The following is a 22,168-nucleotide window of genomic DNA, read 5'->3' on the forward strand; positions in this document are numbered from 1 at the left end:
ACGCACTATGCTACTTTTGATGTCATGAGTTGCGTAAGTTGTGCTTTAGGCGTAAGTAGACTTATGTAGACTACTACATAGTGCGCACTTAAGTAGAGTTTGGCCAGAAGCTTGAATTTTACTTAAAATTTTTATAAATATGGATTTCTTTCTTACACGAATGCATCGCTTCACTTCAGAAGGCCTTTATTACTGTAACCCATCCCCCGGAGCAATTTCATGATGGATAGATTCACTTTTATGATGAACAGATGCACTTTTATGATGGATAGATGCACTTTTATGATGGATAGATGCACTTTTATGATGGGTAGATGCACTTTTATGATGGATAGATGCACTTTTATGATGGATAGATGCACTTTTATGAAGGATGGATGGATGGGTTCACTTTTATGATGGATAGATGCACTTTTATGATGGGTAGATGCACTTTTATGATGGATAGATGTGCTTTTATCATGGATAGATGCACTTTTATCATGGATAGATGCACTTTTATCATGGATAATAATAATAATAATAATAATTCATTACATTTATATAGCGCTTTTCTAGGCACTCAAAGCGCTTCACATAGAAGGGGGAATCTCCTCAACCACCACCAATGTGCAGCATCCACTTGGATGATGCGACGGCAGCCATATTGCGCCAGAACGCCCACCACACACCAGCTTACTGGTGGAGAGGAGACAGAGTGATAAAGCCAATTAGTATATAGGGATGATTAGGTGGCCACGATGGACAGAGGCCACTGGGCAAATTTGGCCAGGATGCCGGGGTTACACCCCTACTCTTTCGAAAGACATCCTGGGATTTTTAATGACCACAGAGAGTCAGGGCCTCGGTTTAACGTCTCATCCGAAGGACGGTGCTCTTTGACAGTATAGTGTCCCCGTCACTATACTGGGGCGTTAGGACCCACACAGACCACAGGGAGAGCACCCCCTGCTGGCCTCACTAACACCTCTTCCAGCAGCAACCTGGTTTTCCCAGAAGGTCTCCCATCCAGGTACTAACCAGGCTCAGCCCCGCTTAGCTTCAGTGGGCAACCAGTCTTGGGTTACAGGGTGATATGGCTGCTGGCAAATAGATGGATAGATGGATGGATGCACTTTTATGATGGATAGATGCACTTTTATGATGGGTAGATGCACTTTTATGATGGGTAGATGCACTTTTATCATGGATAGATGCACTTTTATCATGGATAGATGCACTTTTATCATGGATGGATGGATGGATGCACTTTTATCATGGATAGATGCACTTTTTTTTGGACTTTGAAACCAGAAACAGCCATTCACTGCCATTATAAAGCTTGGAAGAGCCAGGAAATTTTTTAATATAACTTTGATTGTATTCGTCTGAAAGAAGAGTGTCATATACACCTAAGATGACTTGAGGGCGAGTAAATCATGGACTAATTTTAATTTTTGGGTGAACTATCCTTTTAAGACTGGCCGGTTTTTCCCATGCTTACAGAGTCTGGCCTGGCCTGTGGTGGGAACGCAGACGATCCGGGAAGCCCATCGCTCGAGGACTCAGACGCCGAGGACCGAGAGGACGAGCCCATGGCGCCGCTGGCCAGCAACTCCGAGGATCTGGGATCTGATGAGGACAATCTGTCTACAGGTCGGCACTCGTGAATGTTTGGTCTTTTGCTAAACTGGGGTGTGTTTCCCGTACAACGACGTAACTCGCTGCTTAACTACTATAGTACGATGCATCATTGTAGAAATCAACTAGCTAGTCACGACTGTTTCCCGAAACCATATTGTCGCAAATTGGTCGTTAAACCACTGGTTAATGATGTCACGCAGGAGTAATAACTAAAAAAAAACTTATAATGAATCTGTTTGAGATTGAATTAATGCTAGATGTTTTGCTATAAATTACGGACATGGCATCTGAGGAATTTTTCTCAGTATATTTTTTGTTTATTTCCAGATTGAATCATAGGCTCATTCTTATAAAAAAATGTCTTATTTCTTATTTTTTCTTATTTGAAAAATGATACAATGGAATGTTCTCTTAACATTTGTAGGCCTATTCAAGAAATAAAAAATATTTAAAAACAAATAAAACATTTGAAAAACTGGACGTTTTGAACTGGAAGGGAATATTTAGAAATAACGTTTTCATAACTTAATGAGAATGTTAGCAAAACAATATTATATTTTTGTTAGATGACTTCATGGTTTAAAATATACCCAGAAATATTTCTGCCATTTGGTAATTATCTATTATGCATGGTTTTAGGCTACTGTAATAGGTAAGATAGTCTTCCTTAAATATTCCTTCCCTAAATATCAATAGTTAATAAATTATTTGTAATGTTTTTACAATAATGTTATTGTATTTCAATGCTGAACTTGAACTTCAGACTCCACAAATATTTTTCTAATTTTGTGAATAAAACAAAGATTATTAGAGTACGTTTTACAAGAAAATACTGTTTCAGTCTTTTCACTTTAAAATGTCACGTTTAATTTGATTAGTTTCTTTGTAATTATTTGTGAAATTTACTACCAATTTCTGAGTGAAAATTATTAAATCACTCATCAATTAGTAAATTCCACACCATTTTTTTGTGCATTTACAGTGCACGTCCTGTTCAAACAGCCTCTTCAGAAAAGTGTGTTGTTGGTAAGGAGTAAATCCCCCACAATCCACTGCAAACTCACATTCAGGTTTGACCCCAATCTGATATGAAATACCCATCCAATCAATTCCTAATCAATAAAATCAAGTCCTGTCCAATTTTATAATAGTCTGTTTCAGAAATATGCGTCATTAGCGAAGTAAAATGGGTTGGGGATGCCGTTTCATGTTGACTTTAACAATTCTAAAAAACATTTGATTTGATAAACATGCATGATATGTGCATGTTCACTGTATCTTTTTGTGAATATGATTTTGTAAGTGATGACACAATCAAAAGGTGGGAAATGGACACACATCTGTTGTCTTGAAAGAATGAGCATCACTGATTTACCAATAGGTGGCGTCAGAGATCACAGAACACACATTTCTGATCTCTTTTCAGCACGAGACACCACAGAGATGACGGAAACAGAAGGGGAACTTGGGCAAAGTGAGGATGAGGACAAGCCGTGTGTAGAGGCCTCGAGTAGAGGGGCCGGTGTCGGGGCCCTCGAGGGCCATGAGGAGAGAAAGGAGGATAAACCGCTCAGAGAAGTTCGCACTCCTCCAGCCAAACCAGTGAAGCTGCTTAATAGACTGAGCAGTCTGGACAGTCAGTATCAATTCATCACATGCATGTATACCTGTTTTCTAGATTTGACCAAAGGAGTGTAACGATGAAACATAATTACAAAAGTATTTTTTTTCGGCCCCACTTTATATTAAGTGGCTTTATGTATTATGTACTTACACCGAAAAATAAGTCCAATGTACTTATTGTGTTCAGGTTGTATTGTAAAACACAGTAATACTTTATTTTACAGTGTCTTTGTTACAAATGTTACATGTACTTATCGTAGTAATAACAGTAAATTATGCATAATTACATGCAATTGAACCTCAACCAAAACCTAACCCTAAAGTAAGTACATGTAGTTCATTATAATTACTCAGTATTCAAATATATAAATACACTGTAACAATGACACCTTGAAATAAAGTGTAACCTAAAACACTTGTGCTGCTATTGAGGTGTAATGCGGGTAAGGTTGGGGACAGCTGAGGTTTAAGGGTGGGTTACGGTGTAAGGGAAGGGTCAACAGTGTAATTACAAATGTAATTACATAAATTAATTACAGCTGTAATTACATGCAGGTATTTTCAAAATATAAGTACAATGTAAAAACATGCATGTACGCAATAAGGCCATTGTTTTAAATTATTAATTTCAATGTAAGTACGTACTTAAAGCCACTTAATATAAAGCGGGACCCTTTCTTGTCCTGTAGACACCCACTCTCTTCAGGGCCGGCCGGCTCCAGCCACTCTGCCCAGGAACTTCACCCTCCCCAAAGATGCCCTGCGGGGCAGGATCTCCACCCCCACCGGCTCGCCTCACTCGGGGGTCCTGCACCCTCATCTGCCCCCGAGCTGCATCATCGAGGAACTGCACCGGGCACTGGCCTCCAAACACCGGCAGGACAGGTGAGGACAGCTCGTCACTAGTAGTTCTGACAAATTCTGTCATCATTTTACTAAAAGAACCATATAAAATAGTTGATATGAAATGTGTGCTATGTAGTCAAAAGTTTGGAATAATTAAGAATTATAGGGCCCTATCATAAACCCGTTGCAATGCAGTGCCAGGCGCAACGCAAGCTAGTTTCAGCCCGACGCAGTTTTCATTTTCACGTCCTGCGCCACGTTGTTTAAATAGCAAAAGCATTTGCGCCCATCTGTGCACCCATGGGCAGCTGGTCTGAGAACCAGGTGTGTGTTCAGGAGCATTGTTGGAGCGTTTTGAGGAACTGAAATATACTGCGCCATTGACCAACTGAAACCTGGACTAAAGTCAATGGCGCAGTATTTTTTTGTTATTTAAAGAGTGTGTTAGTAATATGAGCCTATAGGCGGGTCCACAGCGCGCATACAGTTTGTCCTGTAGATGTTCTGCTCGCTTTAACCTCGAGCTCGAACAGATCCGTTTGCTCTCTGGAGAAGCGTTCAGTTTTTCTGCTTGCAAATGCCTCCATTTTAAATAGCGAATCCGCCATGGCGCGAGCGCAACTGGCTTTTAAAGGGAATGGGAGGAGAGAGTCTGATTGGTTTATTGCACGTTACGCCCAAAACACACCCATTACTCATTAAGAGAATAGAGACAAAACACACCCATTACTCATTAAGAGAATAGAGACAACACACACCCATTACTCATTAAGAGAATAAGGACAAAACACACCCATCACTCATTAAGAGAATAGAGACGACACCTTTAGACAATGCACCGGGAGCGCCGACCATTTTTCCCGTCGTTAAACTAGCAAAAGTGGATTCAGACACGCCGTAAATGCTCTTGCGCCGATCGCTTTAGACCATGCGCTTAGATCCTAAAAAAGGCCCTTAGTGTTTTTAAAAAAGTCTCTTGCTCACCAAGGCTGCATGTGTTTGACCAAAAATACAGCAAAAACAGTAATATTGTGAAATATGACAACTGTCTTCAGTGTCACATGACCCTTTTTTGGTGAAAACCATGATACACCCCCCCCCCCCACACACACATAATTTATTCAGAACAAATTTTTTTTTTGTAACAATGCTACAATGTGTTTACTGTCACTTTTGATCAAATTATGTTACTGCTACATTAGTAGATTTGAAAACAGTGTTTTCGTTTTAAAACGCTCTCCGTCCACATTAGCGGTTTCCAAAAGTTTCTCATCCAGACTAAAATTCTGAATGGTATTGTTTGTGTTGTTATGCATTGAAAATTTTCAACCAGATCTTTTAAATGTCAGTTTCCACAGTAAGGAGATCCGTTGTTCCCCCAAACGGCGCTCGGATGCACGAGGGTCCCGCACCGCCAGCGCTGAGAATGAGCAGAGCGGAGAAGTGGAGAACAAGAAAGAGGCAGAAGAGAACAAGGAGAACATGCGTGTGGATGAATACTACAGCGACCAGGACAGCTGGAACGACTCTGTCATCTCTGGTGTGTTTCTTTGACCTCGGTTGACATCACATGTTGATCGTGGACATCAGCGTTAATAAATAATGATTATTTTAGAATTTTAGACCAAAAAAATATTTTTAATAGTTTTAGTTTTTGTTAGTTTTGATTTGTCATGTTTTTACCATAGTCTTTAAAAAAAGATGGACGACGCATCTCCGCTTCCTTCTACTGTAGAAAAATAAAGACAAAATATCCCAGTAAAGGTCCATCCGTGTTAGATATAGATCCGGGTCACTAAAGAGCCAAATATGTAATAGTGATTTGTGAAACATTCATGCATTTAAAGGTACAATATGTAAGTTTTCACCGACAGAGGTTGCTTTTTTTCTTAAAACAATAACAAAGGCGAAGCTTGATGACGCTATGAAGGAGAGTGGAACTATGAGAGATGTCTTTTTCCTCATCCAGAGATGTATGGTATAATTCATATATTTCACGAATCATGTTCACGGATGAGGTAATAAATTAGTTTTTGTATTACATGTACGTTTGATCAGACTATTTTGTCATCATAATGAATTAGCTGCAAGGAACGGGAAATGTAATACTGTATTAGCCTGTTACTGATATGTGACTATTTGTCAAATGATTTGGTGAGTTAATGCTGCGCAGTTTTATACGTTTAAAACAATCGTACTACAAGTACATTTAAACGAAACCACAGTATTTGCAAATAATGGCTAAAAACTTTTGTGCAACACATACTGTATTTAATTTCACTGCCGTAGACTTGGTCACCAGACTAGATAAAAAGCGTTATTGAAGTACAAACAAAGTTTAATATAACTGTATGTATGCAATAAATACTTTATATTTGCTTACCTGTCTATTAAAACATATGCGAGAGCAGAGTCTCTGTCAAGTCCAAGTTTGTCGCTTATCTCTCCATCCTGAAAACGGCACGTCGTTATTGATCCTTGTTTTATTTCTCTGTTTTTCCCAAAGTCTGCTTGCCTCAGTTGATCTACGTTTACATTTTTTGGGGATTTTTTGTACTCGCCAATCAATAATCATGGACCATGATGACTGAACGACACAACAGCAGCGTGCGAGATATTGTATCATAGATAACTATGCATAGCTTCCTCATTGGCTATAGCGGCTCATTGAAACGGCCACTAATGAGGTATCTATGTACAGGATATATCTCTATGGTTTCTACAAGCGGAAGAGCTTTTTGGATATTACGTCATTGATAGGCATGAAAAAATGACAAGGGAAAAGCCAATATTTAAAACTGGAATTTCTCTGGATTTAAAAATCCTTGGGAACTTTTGGGATAATGTAAGTACACAACTGCATGAAATATATCACAATGTGCAAGGGGTTTAATATTTTATTACAAAAATCTTACATATTGTACCTTTAAAGGTACAATATGTACGAATTTTGTATCAAAATATCAACAAAAAAAAAACACTTACACAGTGTTATATATTTCTTTCTTTTGTGTACTCTCATTACCTAAATGTTTCCAAGAATTTGTAAATTCAGAGAAATTCCAGTTTTCTCTGAAAAAAACGGGCACAATTTTAAATAATGGCCCGTCCCTGTTCACTTGTCGCCTGTCAATGACGTAATATCCGCGCTATCCCTGGTGTCCGCTCGTACTGCCATAGTAACCATGGCTACAGGTCGGCACGCTCACTCTGTTGTTGTTTTGTTCAAATATTATGGAACATGGCAAGCAGACTTTGGGACAATAGGAGAAATAAAATGAGGATCAATATCAGTGTGGCGTTTTCGAGATGCCGAGAGCTTCACGTTCGCAACTAACTAACAGAGCTCTTACATGTGCTTTATTAGACAGGTGAGCAAATGTACATAAAACTAATCAATGTTATATAGCTCAACGTGATGACATTTTAGAATATGATCAGTATGTTATTCTAATGTTGATCTAGCTTACTGCTAGCCTCATACAGCCAACAAACTAACACATAGAATAACATTATAACTTTCAACACACTCAAATGCAGTTTAGTGTGATAGTGTAACGTTAGACCAAGTGAAACAGCGCTGCGTTACCTCTCAAGTTTAATTTGTTCCATAAATTGACCTAGCACTTGCGTGTAGTTCGGTAGAATTAAATGTCCTCATTCCTTTATATCCGCGGGACTCGCGTGTGGCACTGATATCTGTCTCTCATTAGCAATCGCGCCCTGCTTCACACCACAGTCATGTTAAAAACATCATGTATTCACTCATCCATAAACATAATTTCCCACAAACATTATTAGATCCATCAGCATGACGACAAGTTCCATTCCGCTTATTCACTGCGTCATCAATCTACGCCTTTGTTATTGTAAGAGGTTAGCGACTCCTAGCAACGAAAGAAATAACATATTGTAGCTTTAAGGGTTAAACGAGCAAACACTGCTCACATTTTCTCCAGAAAAATCTTGTTTTTTTTGTGTTTTATTTCACAAATTGGTCTCTGAGTGCCTGTTAATAGTGTTGCGCTCAGAATACGCCGCATGGCAGAAACGAAGAGGCTTTTCTTCCTCTAGACTTGATTTGTCAGCAACATCTGGTGCGCACTGGGACTGAAACAGGGCATGAACAAGTCACAGCAAATTTGGATGAGCCAGATGTGTGGAAATGACAAAATGACATTTTAAAAACATTGAAATAAAGACTATGTCTTGCTAAAGCTAATTTTATGGCAATTATTTATAAAATCAAATGTACAGATTGACTGGAAACTACACACAAACATGATCTGTTCACAAGTGATATATACCCTGATTTATCTTTGTTTTCCTCACACATCACATATATCACATTTCCATTTCCAGCTCTTCTCTGACACTGCTTGATAAACAAATACTTTTGATAAAAGTTTATTATGAAAAAATTATTGGTTGTTCTGTTAATGCCACTATATTCTAAATAATTTTTACAGTCATAAAAACCAATATACATCAGTTTTATACAATGAATATTGAAATTATGTTATGTTATGTTATATGTTATATGTTATGTTATATGTTATGTTATGTTATATGTTGTTATGTTTTGTGTTGTGTTATGTTGTTATGTTAAGTTATATGTTATGTTATGTTATATGTTGTTATGTTATGTTATATGGTATGTTATGTTATATGTTGTTATGTTTTGTGTTGTGTTATGTTGTTATGTTAAGTTATATGTTATGTTATGTTATATGTTGTTATGTTATATGTTATGTTATACTGTATGTTGTTATGTTATGTTATGTTATGTTATATGTTATGTTATATGTTATTTTATGTTATGTTAAATGTTGTTGTGTTATGTTGTTATGTTATGTTATTTGTTATGTTATGTTATATGTTGTTATGTTATGTTATGTTATATGTTATGTTATGTTATATGTTATTTTATGTTATGTTATATGTTATGTTATGTTGTGTGTTATACAGTATGTTATGTTATGTTATGTTATGTTATATGTTATATGTTATGTTATGTTATGTTATGTTATGTTATAAATTATATTATGTCGTGGGCATGAATGTAATTGACCCTTGTTTGTGCAGATTTCTGATCTTAGTCCATTTCATCATCATAAATGATCATGTGTGTGTGTGTGTGTGCAGGCACACTTCCACGGCGGATAAGAAAAGAGCTTCTGGCGGTGAAGCTGCGTAACAGGCCCAGTAAACAGGAGCTGGAGGACAGGAACATCTTCCCTGTGCGCAGTGATCAGGAACGACAGGAGATACGCCAACAGATCGAAATGAAGCTTGCCAAGTGAGTCTGGAGTAAAGTTTCATACAAAAATGTTTTATATGCACTCTACAAAAGTTTGTGGTCAATACGTTTTTTTAATATTCATTTATTTGATTTAAAAGTGTCAGTTGTATGTTAAAAAAGATTTCTCGGTTACACTTTATAATAACTGCATTGTATGAATCATTAATTAAGCATTAGTAAATAGTTAATTCACCATTTATAAAGCATTAATAGACATTAATAATCAGTTTATAAATACAGCTATAAATGCTTTATTCTTGATTTATAAGCATATCTATATTATATGCTGAAAATTCAGCTTTGATCACAGGACTAAATTACATTTTACAATATATTCAAATAGAAAACAGCTATTTCAAATTTTAATAGTTTGAAAATATGACTCTAGTTTTGATCAAATAAATGCATTTTGGTGAGCATTAGAGACTTCTTTCAAAAACATTTAAAGAATCTTACCGACCCCAAACTTTTGAACAGAGGCTTTGCTCCAGGACCCTGAGCGTACACTGAACACTGAGTGCAAGCACAGGCTGAGAAGCTCTACGTTTTAATAGATGGTCGAATTACTCATGCAATGAAAACGAATCAAGAAAACAAACTTTTCAGTACGTTATTTAGCTTTGGAATGTGCATGTCATATTAACTTTATCCCCAATGCTGGACTTTGAATTCATAAACTCTGATTCAACTCTTAAAGTAATACTTTGCCTCAAAAATGAGAATTTGGTCATTATTAACCAACCTTCGGGACTTGGAAAACAGAAGTGGACATTTATTGTTTTGTCGCAATACAAGATATTAATGAGTGATTTGTGTTTGGGTTTTGTATCTGTGAGGCTGGTTTTTGGTGTTCAGTCTTCAGCTTAATGTCATGCAGTCCGTGCGTGTGTGTGTGTGTGTGTGTGTGTGTGTGTGTGTGTGTGTGTGTGTGTGTGTGTGTGTGTGTGTGCGTGTGTGTGTGTGTACAGCACATATTAACCAGTAGGGGGAGTTATGACCTTTTTTCTGTTTCTGTGAAACCCAGGCAAATGATCACACACTAATATTGGCAGCCTTGCTTTTCTATGGTGAACTGATATAGGCATGATGGCAAATCCCTGATTCTCTAGTAATTTTTGTGCTAATTTCGGGTTTGTGTGATTTTGAGGTGTGCTTTGGATCACTGAAATGTCCAACCATGACCAGGGATAGATTTACCATTCAAAGTTGTCTTGGGGCCTTTGAATAAAAAACCTTTTAGCAGTAAAAATATCTGTCAATGCTAAATACCTATAGTTTTGTTTTCAACCTATTTTTTTGTTGTTGTTTTGGTCTCATTCGACTACACTACACAACCCATTTCCACTGAAAGTTCACGTGACTTTGGCAAACTGTAGGCTCATGAGATTGTTATTTGATGACAGGGTTTTTTATGGAAACCCTCCCAAAGCAGTGGTGATTATGTATAGGTGGCGGCTAATGATAGTTTTGCAGATTTTCTGAACTAACGTCTGCAGTTCTCCTGATCCTTACAGCTTTTTTAAACTTATATTTTGGTGGTGTTAAAAAGGATCTATTAACAGATTTGTTCAAATAAATCAAAATCAGACAGCGGGGTGGATCTTACCAAAGGTAAACGGTTTGGATATTTTAGGGTGGAGAAGGAGCCAGACAAACCTTTTTTTATCTGTCTCTACAGAAAGCTTTAGGCTGTAGCTGTTAGGGTAGCCAGATGTCCTGTTTTTTTCTGGGAAATACAGGACTACCCCATGCAAAACAGGACATCTGCTCACTGTAATTGGTTTGAAAGCCATTTCATGGAGAGGAAAAACAATCAATGGTACAAATTGAAAGCCTGCTCATTCTTACAGAAGCAATTCATGTTTGTGTTGCTGTGGGATCTTTCTCTTAGTATTCTCACTTTGAATTTCGCTTCCAGTTTTCTTGTCACAAAGGTGGATTCCTGTGTTTTTTATTTATTTATGTGTATAGTGGTTGCATAATTCAAGCATCCCCATGAGACGGACTTGTTTGTCATTTATGTTTCCTGCTGAAGTTACTTAAGTCATTAACTGGTTATGCCTCCTCCGTGACTGGTAATAAACAGCAGTTTCTGCCAGTGTGCGCTCTTCTCCAATGTATTCCTCCTCAGCTGTGATTATCAGTGAACTAATAAAATATTAATGGAGAACATTGTGTGTAATCCCAGCGGTTGTAAATAACTGGGGAGTTGCTGGAGTAAGAAGAACAGAGCGGAGAGAGAGAATGGAAGAGTGTCTAATGGAAGCTTTGCTCTGTTATGTAAAGCGGGGCTTTACTGTCTGGTCCGATTAACCCAACAAACATCTCCTGAGCTTCACCGTTCAGTTTGTACACAGTGAACTAGATTTTAATGGGGTTATTGATATTTTATTTGAAATGGGATTTTGTCGATAACAATACTATATTTAGTTTGTTTTTGTGATGGTATCTATCTTTCCAGAAACTGCATCTGAAGTGGCATTTATATGTTTTTACACAGACTCAGCTCAGAATTGGCTTGAATTCATTTACAGTTGCATAAATAATGCTATAAGATTTAGTTTTTGTCACTCTCATGTGACGTACGGCATCCGTTGCATCGCTCCCGTGGCCTCATGGGATAGTAAGTGTCCATCGTAATCTCGCCGGAAGTAGTAGGTCACCCGGGTACTTTTCACCCACTGTTTTATGAACACAATGAACTCGGACACACTACTTGGCTCACATACTGTTTTTCGCCTAATATGCGGTATGGAAATGGGCCTATTCGGACACAGGCCTGTCTTAATGAGTGAGTCATTCATTCAAACGATTCGTTCTAACGGCTGGTTCATTCATCCATTGAATCATTCATTAAATTGATCAGACTCTAATGGTGAATGGTAGTGTATATGTGCATAATTTATAAGTACATAGTGTATAAGTGCATAGTGCATAAGTCAAGTCAAGTCACCTTCATTTATACAGCGCTTTTAACCATATAGATTGTTTCAAAGCAGCTTTACAGTGATAATAGTAAATTACAGTAACAGAGATTGTTTAGGCTTTACATCAGCTCTAGAATAAAGTTATTTTCCAGCTAAAGTTAGTTTTGATTGATTGATTCACTTCCGTTGCAAAGATCATTAGTTATTAAGTTAGGGTCCGCTTACACAACACCGTTCTAACAGAAAACACTCAACGCGCTCCGGCCCGCTCATCTGCACAAAACAGTGCCTGGTGTCTCGAGAACGCACTCCCTGAAATAGATTACAAGGTGCAAGCCTTGAAAAATATAAAAAAAAAGGTTACCTCAGCGCAAACCTCCGTGCACATGCGCAACACGTGTTTAGTCTATAGATATGCGCGTTTGAATATATATGTGCGCAGGCGTGTAGTCTTTCTTTACAAACCAACCCTCAACAAACCACTTGTCTGGCCTTAAAAATGAATAATAAAGAATTATTTATTTCTTCCGCGTAGCCACGCGAACCGGAATTATCCCGACAACGTTTTATCTGTACAGAGTTAAAGGGAAGGAGGCCTTCACTGGGGAGAGACTAGTTGACACTTCAGGACTGCGTTGTGGTCGTGTCCAGGCAATGGTCCTTCATCAGATCTGGATACGGCCTGGGTCCGGCGGACTGCGGTAAACCTCGGGATAAACAGAGAGACTAATATTAGCATAGTGCTATATAGCACTTATAATATTATAAGTGCATAGTGTATAAGTTCACAGTGTATAAGTGCATAGTGTATAAGTGCATAGTGTATAAGTGCATAGTGTATATGTGCATACTGTATAAGTGCATACTGTATAAGTACCTAGTGTATAAGTTCATAGTGTAAAAGTGCATAGTGTATAAGTGCATAAGTGCATAGTGTATAATTGTATAGTGTATGAGTGCATAGTGTATATGTGCATAGTGTATAAGTGCATAGCGTATAAGTACATAGTGTATAAGTGCATAGTGGATAAGTTCGTAGTGTATAAATACGTAGTGTATAAGTACATAGTGGATAAGTGCATAGTGGATAAGTACATAGTGTATAAGTGCATAGTGTATAAGTGCATAGTGGATAAGTTCGTAGTGTATAAATTAGGGCTGCAACAAACGATTATTTTGATAATCGATTAATCTAACGATTATTAGAACGATTAATCGACTATTCGTCGATTATTTTGCGGACTAATCAGTAAGTTTGGAACGATTATTCAGCTTTTCCAATTAGTTAAAACATTGAGTTATACAGTACATATTCTGAGTCTAACTATAATATAAAAAAAGGAAATCACTTCAGCTTTTGAAATAGTTGTTTTAATGAACTTTGAGCCAACTAAACAGGTCATTCTCTTTAAGTTTTCAGATTTCGGTCCAACTCAAATCACACACACATGCTCTCTAAGCATTGTTTAATAGGCCCACTGCTTTTCTTAGAACTGAAACAGAAAAAAGGACATTTACTTCAGGACACAAAGAATGGTAAAATATTAATCTACAAACAATTATTATAAGTATAAAATTACAATCTTTTTTTTTACATGACAATTGAGCTGACAGAGACGTTCTCATTCACCTTTTAATTTACAGTATGAAAAAGTGACTGCCGTGATATTCTTCCTATATCATAGGAAGGATATAACATCTCGTTTTGTAAGTCTTCATGATTATTGAACAAAATACAGGCAAGTGATAAGACTATAATACCTAATAGTGTTACAATAATAAAAACAGCCCTGACTCCTAAGCTCGATCAAGCTTTATTCTATGCAAAATAAGTCATCACATTACTGTAATTATATTACTATTGATAATATTATTACTATTATTAGTAGTATTGCATTCTCTAATAAAGAGATTTACCGCTGGTTAGTAAGCTCCAGCTGGAGAACACTCTCCTCTCACCGGCGCCTCTTGTGCTGGGATGTTTCCTCTTGCACACATGCATGTTGTGCTCCCGTGAAAAGCAAGTTCCGCCATGCGTGTATTGCACACGACAGCATTCTTGATTTTAAGTTTTGTGAAACTTTCCCAAACCTTGCTAGTTCGGATTCGTTTGCACTGTCATAATTCGCGCTGTTTATTCTTCTACCGCAATAGCATTTGTAAGGGCTGCACTACACTCTAGCGCTACAGCGCCGTAGCGGTCAAATCGCAATATTGCAGGCCCTTACATTAGGTCACGTGAGATCAAACGACTACTCGACAACAAAGATATTTGTCGACAAATTTTTATTGTCGACTAATCGTTGCAGCTCTAGTATAAATACGTAGTGTATAAGTACATAGTGTATACGTGTATAGTGTATAAGTACATAGTGTATAAGTGCATAGCGTTATGTATAAGTGCATAGTGGATAAGTTCGTAGTGTATAAATACGTAGTGTATAAGTGCATAGTGTATAAGTACATAGTGTATAAGTGCATAGCGTTATGTATAAGTGCATAGTGTATAAGTACATAGTGAATAAGTGCATAGTGTATAGTGTATGAGTGCATAGTGTATATGTGCATACTGTATAAGTGCATAGTGAATGTGGATACTGTATAAGTGCACAGTGTATGTGTATAGCGTATAAGTGCAGAGTGTATACGTGTATAGTGTATAAGTGCATAGTGCATGAGTGCATAGTGTATAAGTGCATACTGTATAAGTGCATACTGTATAAGTCCATAGTGTATACGTGTATAGTGTACACGTGTATAGTGTATAAGTGCATAGTGTATGAGTGTATAGTGTATGAGTGCATAGTGTATAAGTGCATACTGTATAAGTGCATAGTGCATACGTGCATAGCGTATAAGTGCATAGTGTATAAGTACATAGTGTATAAGTGTATAGTGTATAAGTACGTAGTGTATAAGTTCATAGTGTATAAGTGCATAGTGTATACGTGTATAGTGTATGAGTACATAGTGTATGTGCATAGTGTATATGTTCATAGTGTAAATGTGCATAGTGTATATGTGCAAAGTGTATAAGTGCATAGTGTATAAGTGCATAGTGTACTGTATAAGTGCATAGTGTAAAGTATAAGTACATAGTGTATAAGTGCGTAGTGTATAAGTGCGTATAAGTCCATAGTGTACTGTATAAGTGCATAGTGTATAAGTGCATAGTGTATAAGTGCGTAGTGTATAAGTTTGTATAAGTGCATAGTGTATAAGTGCATAGTGTATAAGTACATAGTGTATAAGTACATAGTGTATAAGTACATACATAGTGGGCATTTGGGACACAACTATTGTTCATTGAACTGTTTTATAAAATCAATATAACATTCACAATCCTGCTGATATTTGGGGAAAACAGCACCCTTGCTTGTGTGATATTGCTTAACTATAATTTAGTATAAATATGACACACCTCATAGATGAAACAATAGCTTTGTATATCTTAAATTTCATTGCATTCTAAAGGCCACGTCATGCACTGAAACATGTGCACTCTCAGGCTGTGGTTCTTTTTGGATTTTGCAAAGCAAGTGACATACGCTGTAATGTCAGATCGCACATCATTAAAAAGATTATTACAATATCATCTTACACGATCCATATAGCACACCACTACTCACACCATTGGTTGACCTGTTACAGTAATATTTTAATAATGTCAAATAAAATGCTCTTAAATCAAACTCAATGTCATTGATCCGCCTATGTCTCCTGAACTTCAGTGTTCTTCTGCAGCAGAATCACACGTGGAGGGATGACGGGATAAGTGTGTGTGTTCACAGCGCGAGAGATCAGCAGAGCTCTCACCTTCCTCTGATATTCTCTCTCGTGCTCCCGGTGTGTTTCCGCGTGAGAGCCTCGGCCTCGTGTCGCATCATGCCACAATCATTTTCTACGTAGACACACCCACAATACTTCACACCTATGTGACAAATGTGTCAGTAATAAGAAGGATGTTTCTTAAAAGTTACAAGATAGATAATTAAGAATATACGCTGAAATGTATTTATAAGTATACAGCTGTACGCTATGTAGCATATAGTTGATATGTATATACAGTATGCATAATTTTTACTTTCATTGTTAATCTTGTAAATCAAAATAATTAAAAATCAAACTATATATATATATAATATATAAAAGTTACCAGATTATAGTATAAGATTTAAAGTTTGTCTGCTTAAGTAAAGTAACAGCACAGCTCTCTTCAACCAGACACATGATTTGAGCAGCATGAGATAAACACTGAAGATTCATATGTTAGATGTTTGTTCAAATTACATACAATTATATACAGCTCTTAAAGGGATAGTTCATCATTCACTCATCATTCACTCACCCTCATGCCATCCCCGATGTGTTCATCTAAAGAAAGAAAGTTATGTACATCAGGGATGGCATGAGGGTGATCTCATTTTTCTCTTTAAGTGACAATGGTAATAAAGGCCCATGGTCCATTGTAGTGATGGGAAGTCCCATTCTTTCCCGTGAACTGGTTCTTTCGGACAGTTCGTTTCAATAAACCGGTTCAAAAACCATTCACCAGTTTGTTTACGTAATCACACAATGATGTCACATATACACAATTTTATTATTAAATCACCCAATAATGTTTTACATGTCTAAAGCACATATAGTGAATAAACTCTTGATCAACATAATCAAACTTTTTAAATAAACCATGAGAAACCAAAAAAAAAAAAAAAAAAAACGTTATATTCCCCCCTCATTCAAGTCAGGATCTCATTGGTTCTTCATGGACACGGTCGAGTCTGAACTTTGACCTCAGTTCAGTGAACTGGTGACTCGAGAACCGTTATAAACATTAGCGACTCTTGACTCGAGAGAGAACTGCTAACTCGAGAGCTCCTGCCATCCGAGCTCCTGTTATATTTACAATATTATTTGTTATACTTTATGCTTTTCAGCCCATAATTTTCCCCCGTTATGAAACCCTCGTACACAGTTCTCAGCATGTCAGGTGTTCCCGAAAGACTGTTCTCAGTACTGTTGGATTAACTGGAGCGCTGAATGAGTCCGGCATCATAGGCTCATTTCGAGATGGAGTGACTGTCAGGCACGTCTGGAAGTGAGTTTGATTGAGTAACTGTGCTGACTTGAGCCATGAAATGTTTCAGACCGTTCAGTCCGATTTGGTGAACTGATTCAAAGAACCGGTTCAAAAGAATAATTCATTCATGAACTGGACAGCTTTCACAGATTCGCAGACTTCTGTCGGACGGTGAATTCACACGAGCAACTTAAACATGGGAACTTTCTCGTCCTTATGCAAAACTCCCAATCAAAAGCATTTCACTGAGAAAGAGTAAATGCGACCACACCTTTAGCAGCAATTTGAGATGAGATGATGTTCTGGGAAATTCAATGGTCGTTTATGATCTTTGGTCCATTGTTGACAATCCATTGTTGGAATCTGGACGTTCTGAACTGAAAGGTTGGCTTTATAAACACGGTTAGGCCGAAGGGTTACCGTATGTCATGTTGTTACAGGTGTAAGTGTACAGGAGCCCCTCTGGAGTGTGTGTGTGAGTTCTCCGAGGCGCTGACAGTCGCTCTCGGATGGGTAACACACACCCCACTGGGAGGCTGAGACTGGCCTCACACACACAGCTTATGTAAGGCCTCCACTGGACTGGCTTACGCAACCGAGCGCTTGGAGATCGATGCCGCACACAATCGCAACCATGAACTTTTTTGAGGTGATAAGAGAAACTGATCCCAGGTCAGGCTGTTCTCAGCCTCATCCGCAGGGTGTTACATATCGCTGTGTGTGTGTGTGTGTGTGTGTGTGTGTGTGGCGAACCCTTCTGAACTGTATCACTATACACAAATCAGCACATGAAGGGCATCAGATGATGCGTGGGGTGAGACTGCACTGCAAAAAAATTAGTTTGCCAGTACAAATATCTTAACATTTTTAAATCAAGATGATTTAAATGATTTAAGATATTAGCTCTTATTTTCTGAAAAAATCATCAAATAAATTTTGTTTTTTTAAGATAAGAACAAATACAGTATCTGTCAATGTGGTCAGAAAAATAATCCTGTTTTCCCTTTGAATTAAGTTTATTTTTCTGACCACACTGGCAGATATTTGTTTCTTGTTTTAACCAAAAACTCGCGTCATTTTGATGATTTTCTTCAGAAAACAAGAGCTAATATCTTAAGTCATTTTGCTTCTCAAGTAAATCTTGATTTTAAACGTTTAGATATGTGTACTAGAAAACAAAGAAAATATTGCAGTTTAGAGTGGTTGCTTTCCACAATAACCAATTTTCAACTAGTTTTCCTGACGGAAATGCAAGTGATTGCATCATTCATGTGTTGTGAATGGTTGCTAGGTTTGTCAACAAACCGTATGATTTGAGGTAACATTCATCACAAACGTGCGAGATGAGTTATGTTTTATGCGTAGGGTTAAGGCTGGAATGCACTATATGATTTTTGCCCAGATTTTTAACCGATTAACAGTCTGGAGGAGTCGATGCTAGTTGCTTAAAGTCAGAGCTAATCTTTCGGCAGATTTCACAGAAAATCGCATAGTGTATTATAGACACAGACATTAGACTGTGATTCCATCCAGTCGGAGGATCTCAAACATGTTTGATATTTTGAGCCGATTTTAGAACATTTGTATTTATCACGCGTCTTCTAGCAACGAGTTCAGAATGACTTGACGTACGTTAGCTTGTGATCCTCAGCCGTTTAGTGATGCCCAGTTCCTCCTCTGTAACCAGTCGGCAAGTGCTTGATGCCTAGTGTATTCCAGCCTTGAGATGTAACTCTGTAACTTTAAGTATGAGCATTAGCAATAGTGAACAGATCATAAACCGATTAAAAATAATTAATATCCTCGATCAAAAATGAGCTCATTGGAAATGAAATGGAGGCAAATTCCCTCTAGTGGAAACGTTCGGTATACGGTTGCCAAACACAATCTAACTGAAAACGAATTTTTTGAGAAATCAATCTCAAATTTAGATTTATGGCTTTGATTTTCTCATAGTTTTAGAGTAAAGCGTGTTTTGGAAAATATAGTTTTCATATAAAAATTAAAAATGGTATTTTTGTGCATTTTTCATAAGTTATAAACTTTTTCTCATGGTCACTTTATTTAAACACTTTTTTCACTTCACTTCGTCTTTAAAAAGAGACCAAACTTCAGTCTGTGCTCCAAAGCATTCAAGATTTATGTTTAAGTAAAAACAAAAACGAAAAGTTAATGAATTGGATATAACTAATGCAAAAATATAATTTAGTTCCCTAAAAATACAACATATTAAATAAAAAACATTATCGAACAAAATATAGTAACTACACTTCTTGAAATAAAAATAATTTTTTTTGTCATTTTTGCACCACACGCAACAGTTCCAGAGAGTAAAAGTGGGTTGGCTTAAGATCCCTGGATCTGTAAAGGTTAAAAAAGACAACATCTGTGTCCTAGATCAAGGTTTTGCACACAGAAACACACGGCGATGCGTGGATGGCCAGATATGAAGGGGACTTTATAACGGTATTTAATTACTCCAGGTCTTACAGGAAGAAACTTAAGAAAGCCGTGTGAAACAGAAGAGTGTTCTCGGCTCTCTTGACCCAGCCGTGAGTCAGGCTGTGAGGAGCTGTGTAACCGGAGCTCTCCATGTGTGGTGTGTGTAAACACAGGTGTGTATCCCCCGTGCGCAACAACAGCAGGGGAGCGTGCACACGACACACACATTGTCTCTTTTGTCCAGTGCTGGGAAATCATTTTTAACGAGAATGACTGGTCAACATAAACGGATGCCTTGTTTTGCAGCGGTCGCCTCACTTGCTCTGGCCAGTTTGCTGAAGCTCCACGAGGACAGCTTTACGGCTGAGAAGTGGTTTATATGGCTCCGGAGACTTCATGAAGTTCTCTGTTATGTTGCATTGAAGTATCAATCATTCGGTCTTGAAAAAAAAATCATAATGAGTGCTTCATATTGAGATTTTTGGAGACTTTGTTTTCTCTCATTGCTGTGTTGGTGCAACAGTTTCGCCATTTTCTTTCATTGATGCATGCATTGATACAGCACTAAATGGCAATTTATATTTATATAATTATTATATATATCCAAATGCAAAGTGAGATATTTCAAGCCTTTATTTGTTATAATTTTGATGAGCATGGCTTACAGCTTATGAAAACCTTTTCACAATATTCTAATTTTGAATTTGGGGTTTTCATAAGCTATACGTCATAATCATCGAAATTATAACAAATAAAGGCTTGAAATATCTCACTCTGCATGTAATGAGTCTAAATAATATATTAGTTTCACCTTTTAAGTTGAATTACTGAAATAAATGAACTTTTGCACGATATTCAAATTTTTCGAATTTCACCTGTACTAGTGCTGGGCAACGATTAATCGCATCCAAAATAAAAGTTTGTGTTTATATAATATTTGTGTGTGTACTGTGTTTAATAAATACACACATATGCATGTATATATTTAAGAAATATTTGCTTGTATATATATATTATAATACATAATTTATATTATATATAAATATTTTATATATAAATATCACATTTTCTTAAATATATACATGCATATGCGTGTATTTATATATACAAAATAATTATACACAGTACACACACATATGTGACCCTGGACCACAAAACCAGTCATAAGTCGCACGGGTATATTTGTGGCAGTAGCCAACAATACACTGTATCAAAATTTGCGATTTTTATTTTATGCCAAAAATGAAAAATCAGTAGAATATTACTTAAAGATCATGTTTCGTGAAGATATTTCCTACTGAAGTTCATCAAATTTATTTGTGAGAGTGGATGCAGCAACATCGAGGACTTCATATGAACAACTTTAAAGGCGATTTTCTCAATGTTTCGATTTTTTTGCACCCCCAGATTCCAGATATTCAAATAGTTGTATCTCGGCCAAATAATGTCATATCCTAACAAACCATACATCAATGGAAAGCTTATTTATTCAGCTTTCAGATGATACATACAGTACATCTCTATTTACAACAATTAATCTTATGTCTGGTTTTGTGGTCCAGGGTCACATATATTATGTAAACACAAACTTTTATTTTGGATGCGATTAATAGTTAATCGTTGCCCAGCCCTAAGATTAACCTATATTGGGAAGCTTGTGAAGGGGAACACCTGTCAATTAATCTTTAGTTATGATTGAGGCACGTTGGCACCATAAACAAAGCAGATTAAATGATACAGCTTCAATGGCATTAGCATTTTCACAGCACAATGAAAAAAAAACATGTCCTGTTAAATTCACATTGAGAACTCATTTTTTGGCCACATTTGCGCATTTAATTAGCCACTCTGTCAGTTGCGTTACTGCCATAGCGAATGCATGGTTTGCTGTTGAAGCTTGTTTCGTTGTTTTATTGTGCCAGTATTATATAACTGCATCGCTTTGCTTTAGCATGGTTAGGAAATCAACCTCTGTGGTCATTCAAATCAACTGACATGATCTCCCAATTCTCTGTTGTATAATGTCTTTGTGTGTGTGTTGTTGTGTAACACTGTGTTCTGCACATCAGCATGTGAGTTGTGTCAGACTGCGCCATGAGCAGAGCAGTGTGTTGGCGGGGAAGGGGGATTCCTCTCGGATGCTATTTTTAACCTGCTGCATTGTCAGTCGCACTGGAAAACTGCAGCAGGACTCCGGATCAATCCTCGACGTCACTGTTGCTACCTCCAGGAGGGAAGAGATTCGTACCCACACTTCCCAGTCCAATCCTGGCGTAGTGACCCGCTGGTCCTCATCCACCTTGGCTTCCCGTAACGATCTGACGT

At 37.3% G+C, this 22,168-nt stretch overlaps 1 protein-coding gene and 1 pseudogene across 1 annotated transcript in view; one reads left to right on the forward strand and one right to left on the reverse strand.

Annotated features, from left to right (window-relative positions):
* phactr3b (phosphatase and actin regulator 3b) overlaps positions 1–22,168 on the forward strand; it is a 79,209-nt gene that overhangs the window by 41,326 nt on the left and 15,715 nt on the right. The window contains exons 4-8 of the mRNA XM_056252525.1: positions 1,486–1,635; positions 3,050–3,259; positions 3,936–4,131; positions 5,442–5,632; positions 9,238–9,391. Coding sequence (XP_056108500.1) covers positions 1,486–1,635; positions 3,050–3,259; positions 3,936–4,131; positions 5,442–5,632; positions 9,238–9,391 — 901 coding nt within the window. The remainder of the gene's footprint in view (positions 1–1,485; positions 1,636–3,049; positions 3,260–3,935; positions 4,132–5,441; positions 5,633–9,237; positions 9,392–22,168) is intronic.
* LOC130086288 (5S ribosomal RNA) lies at positions 971–1,087 on the reverse strand (annotated as a pseudogene).

The sequence above is a fragment of the Rhinichthys klamathensis genome, unplaced genomic scaffold (genome assembly GCF_029890125.1).
Source record: "Rhinichthys klamathensis goyatoka isolate OS25496 unplaced genomic scaffold, OSU_Roscu_1.1 h1tg000095l_1, whole genome shotgun sequence".
Taxonomy (NCBI): Eukaryota; Metazoa; Chordata; class Actinopteri; order Cypriniformes; family Leuciscidae; genus Rhinichthys; species Rhinichthys klamathensis.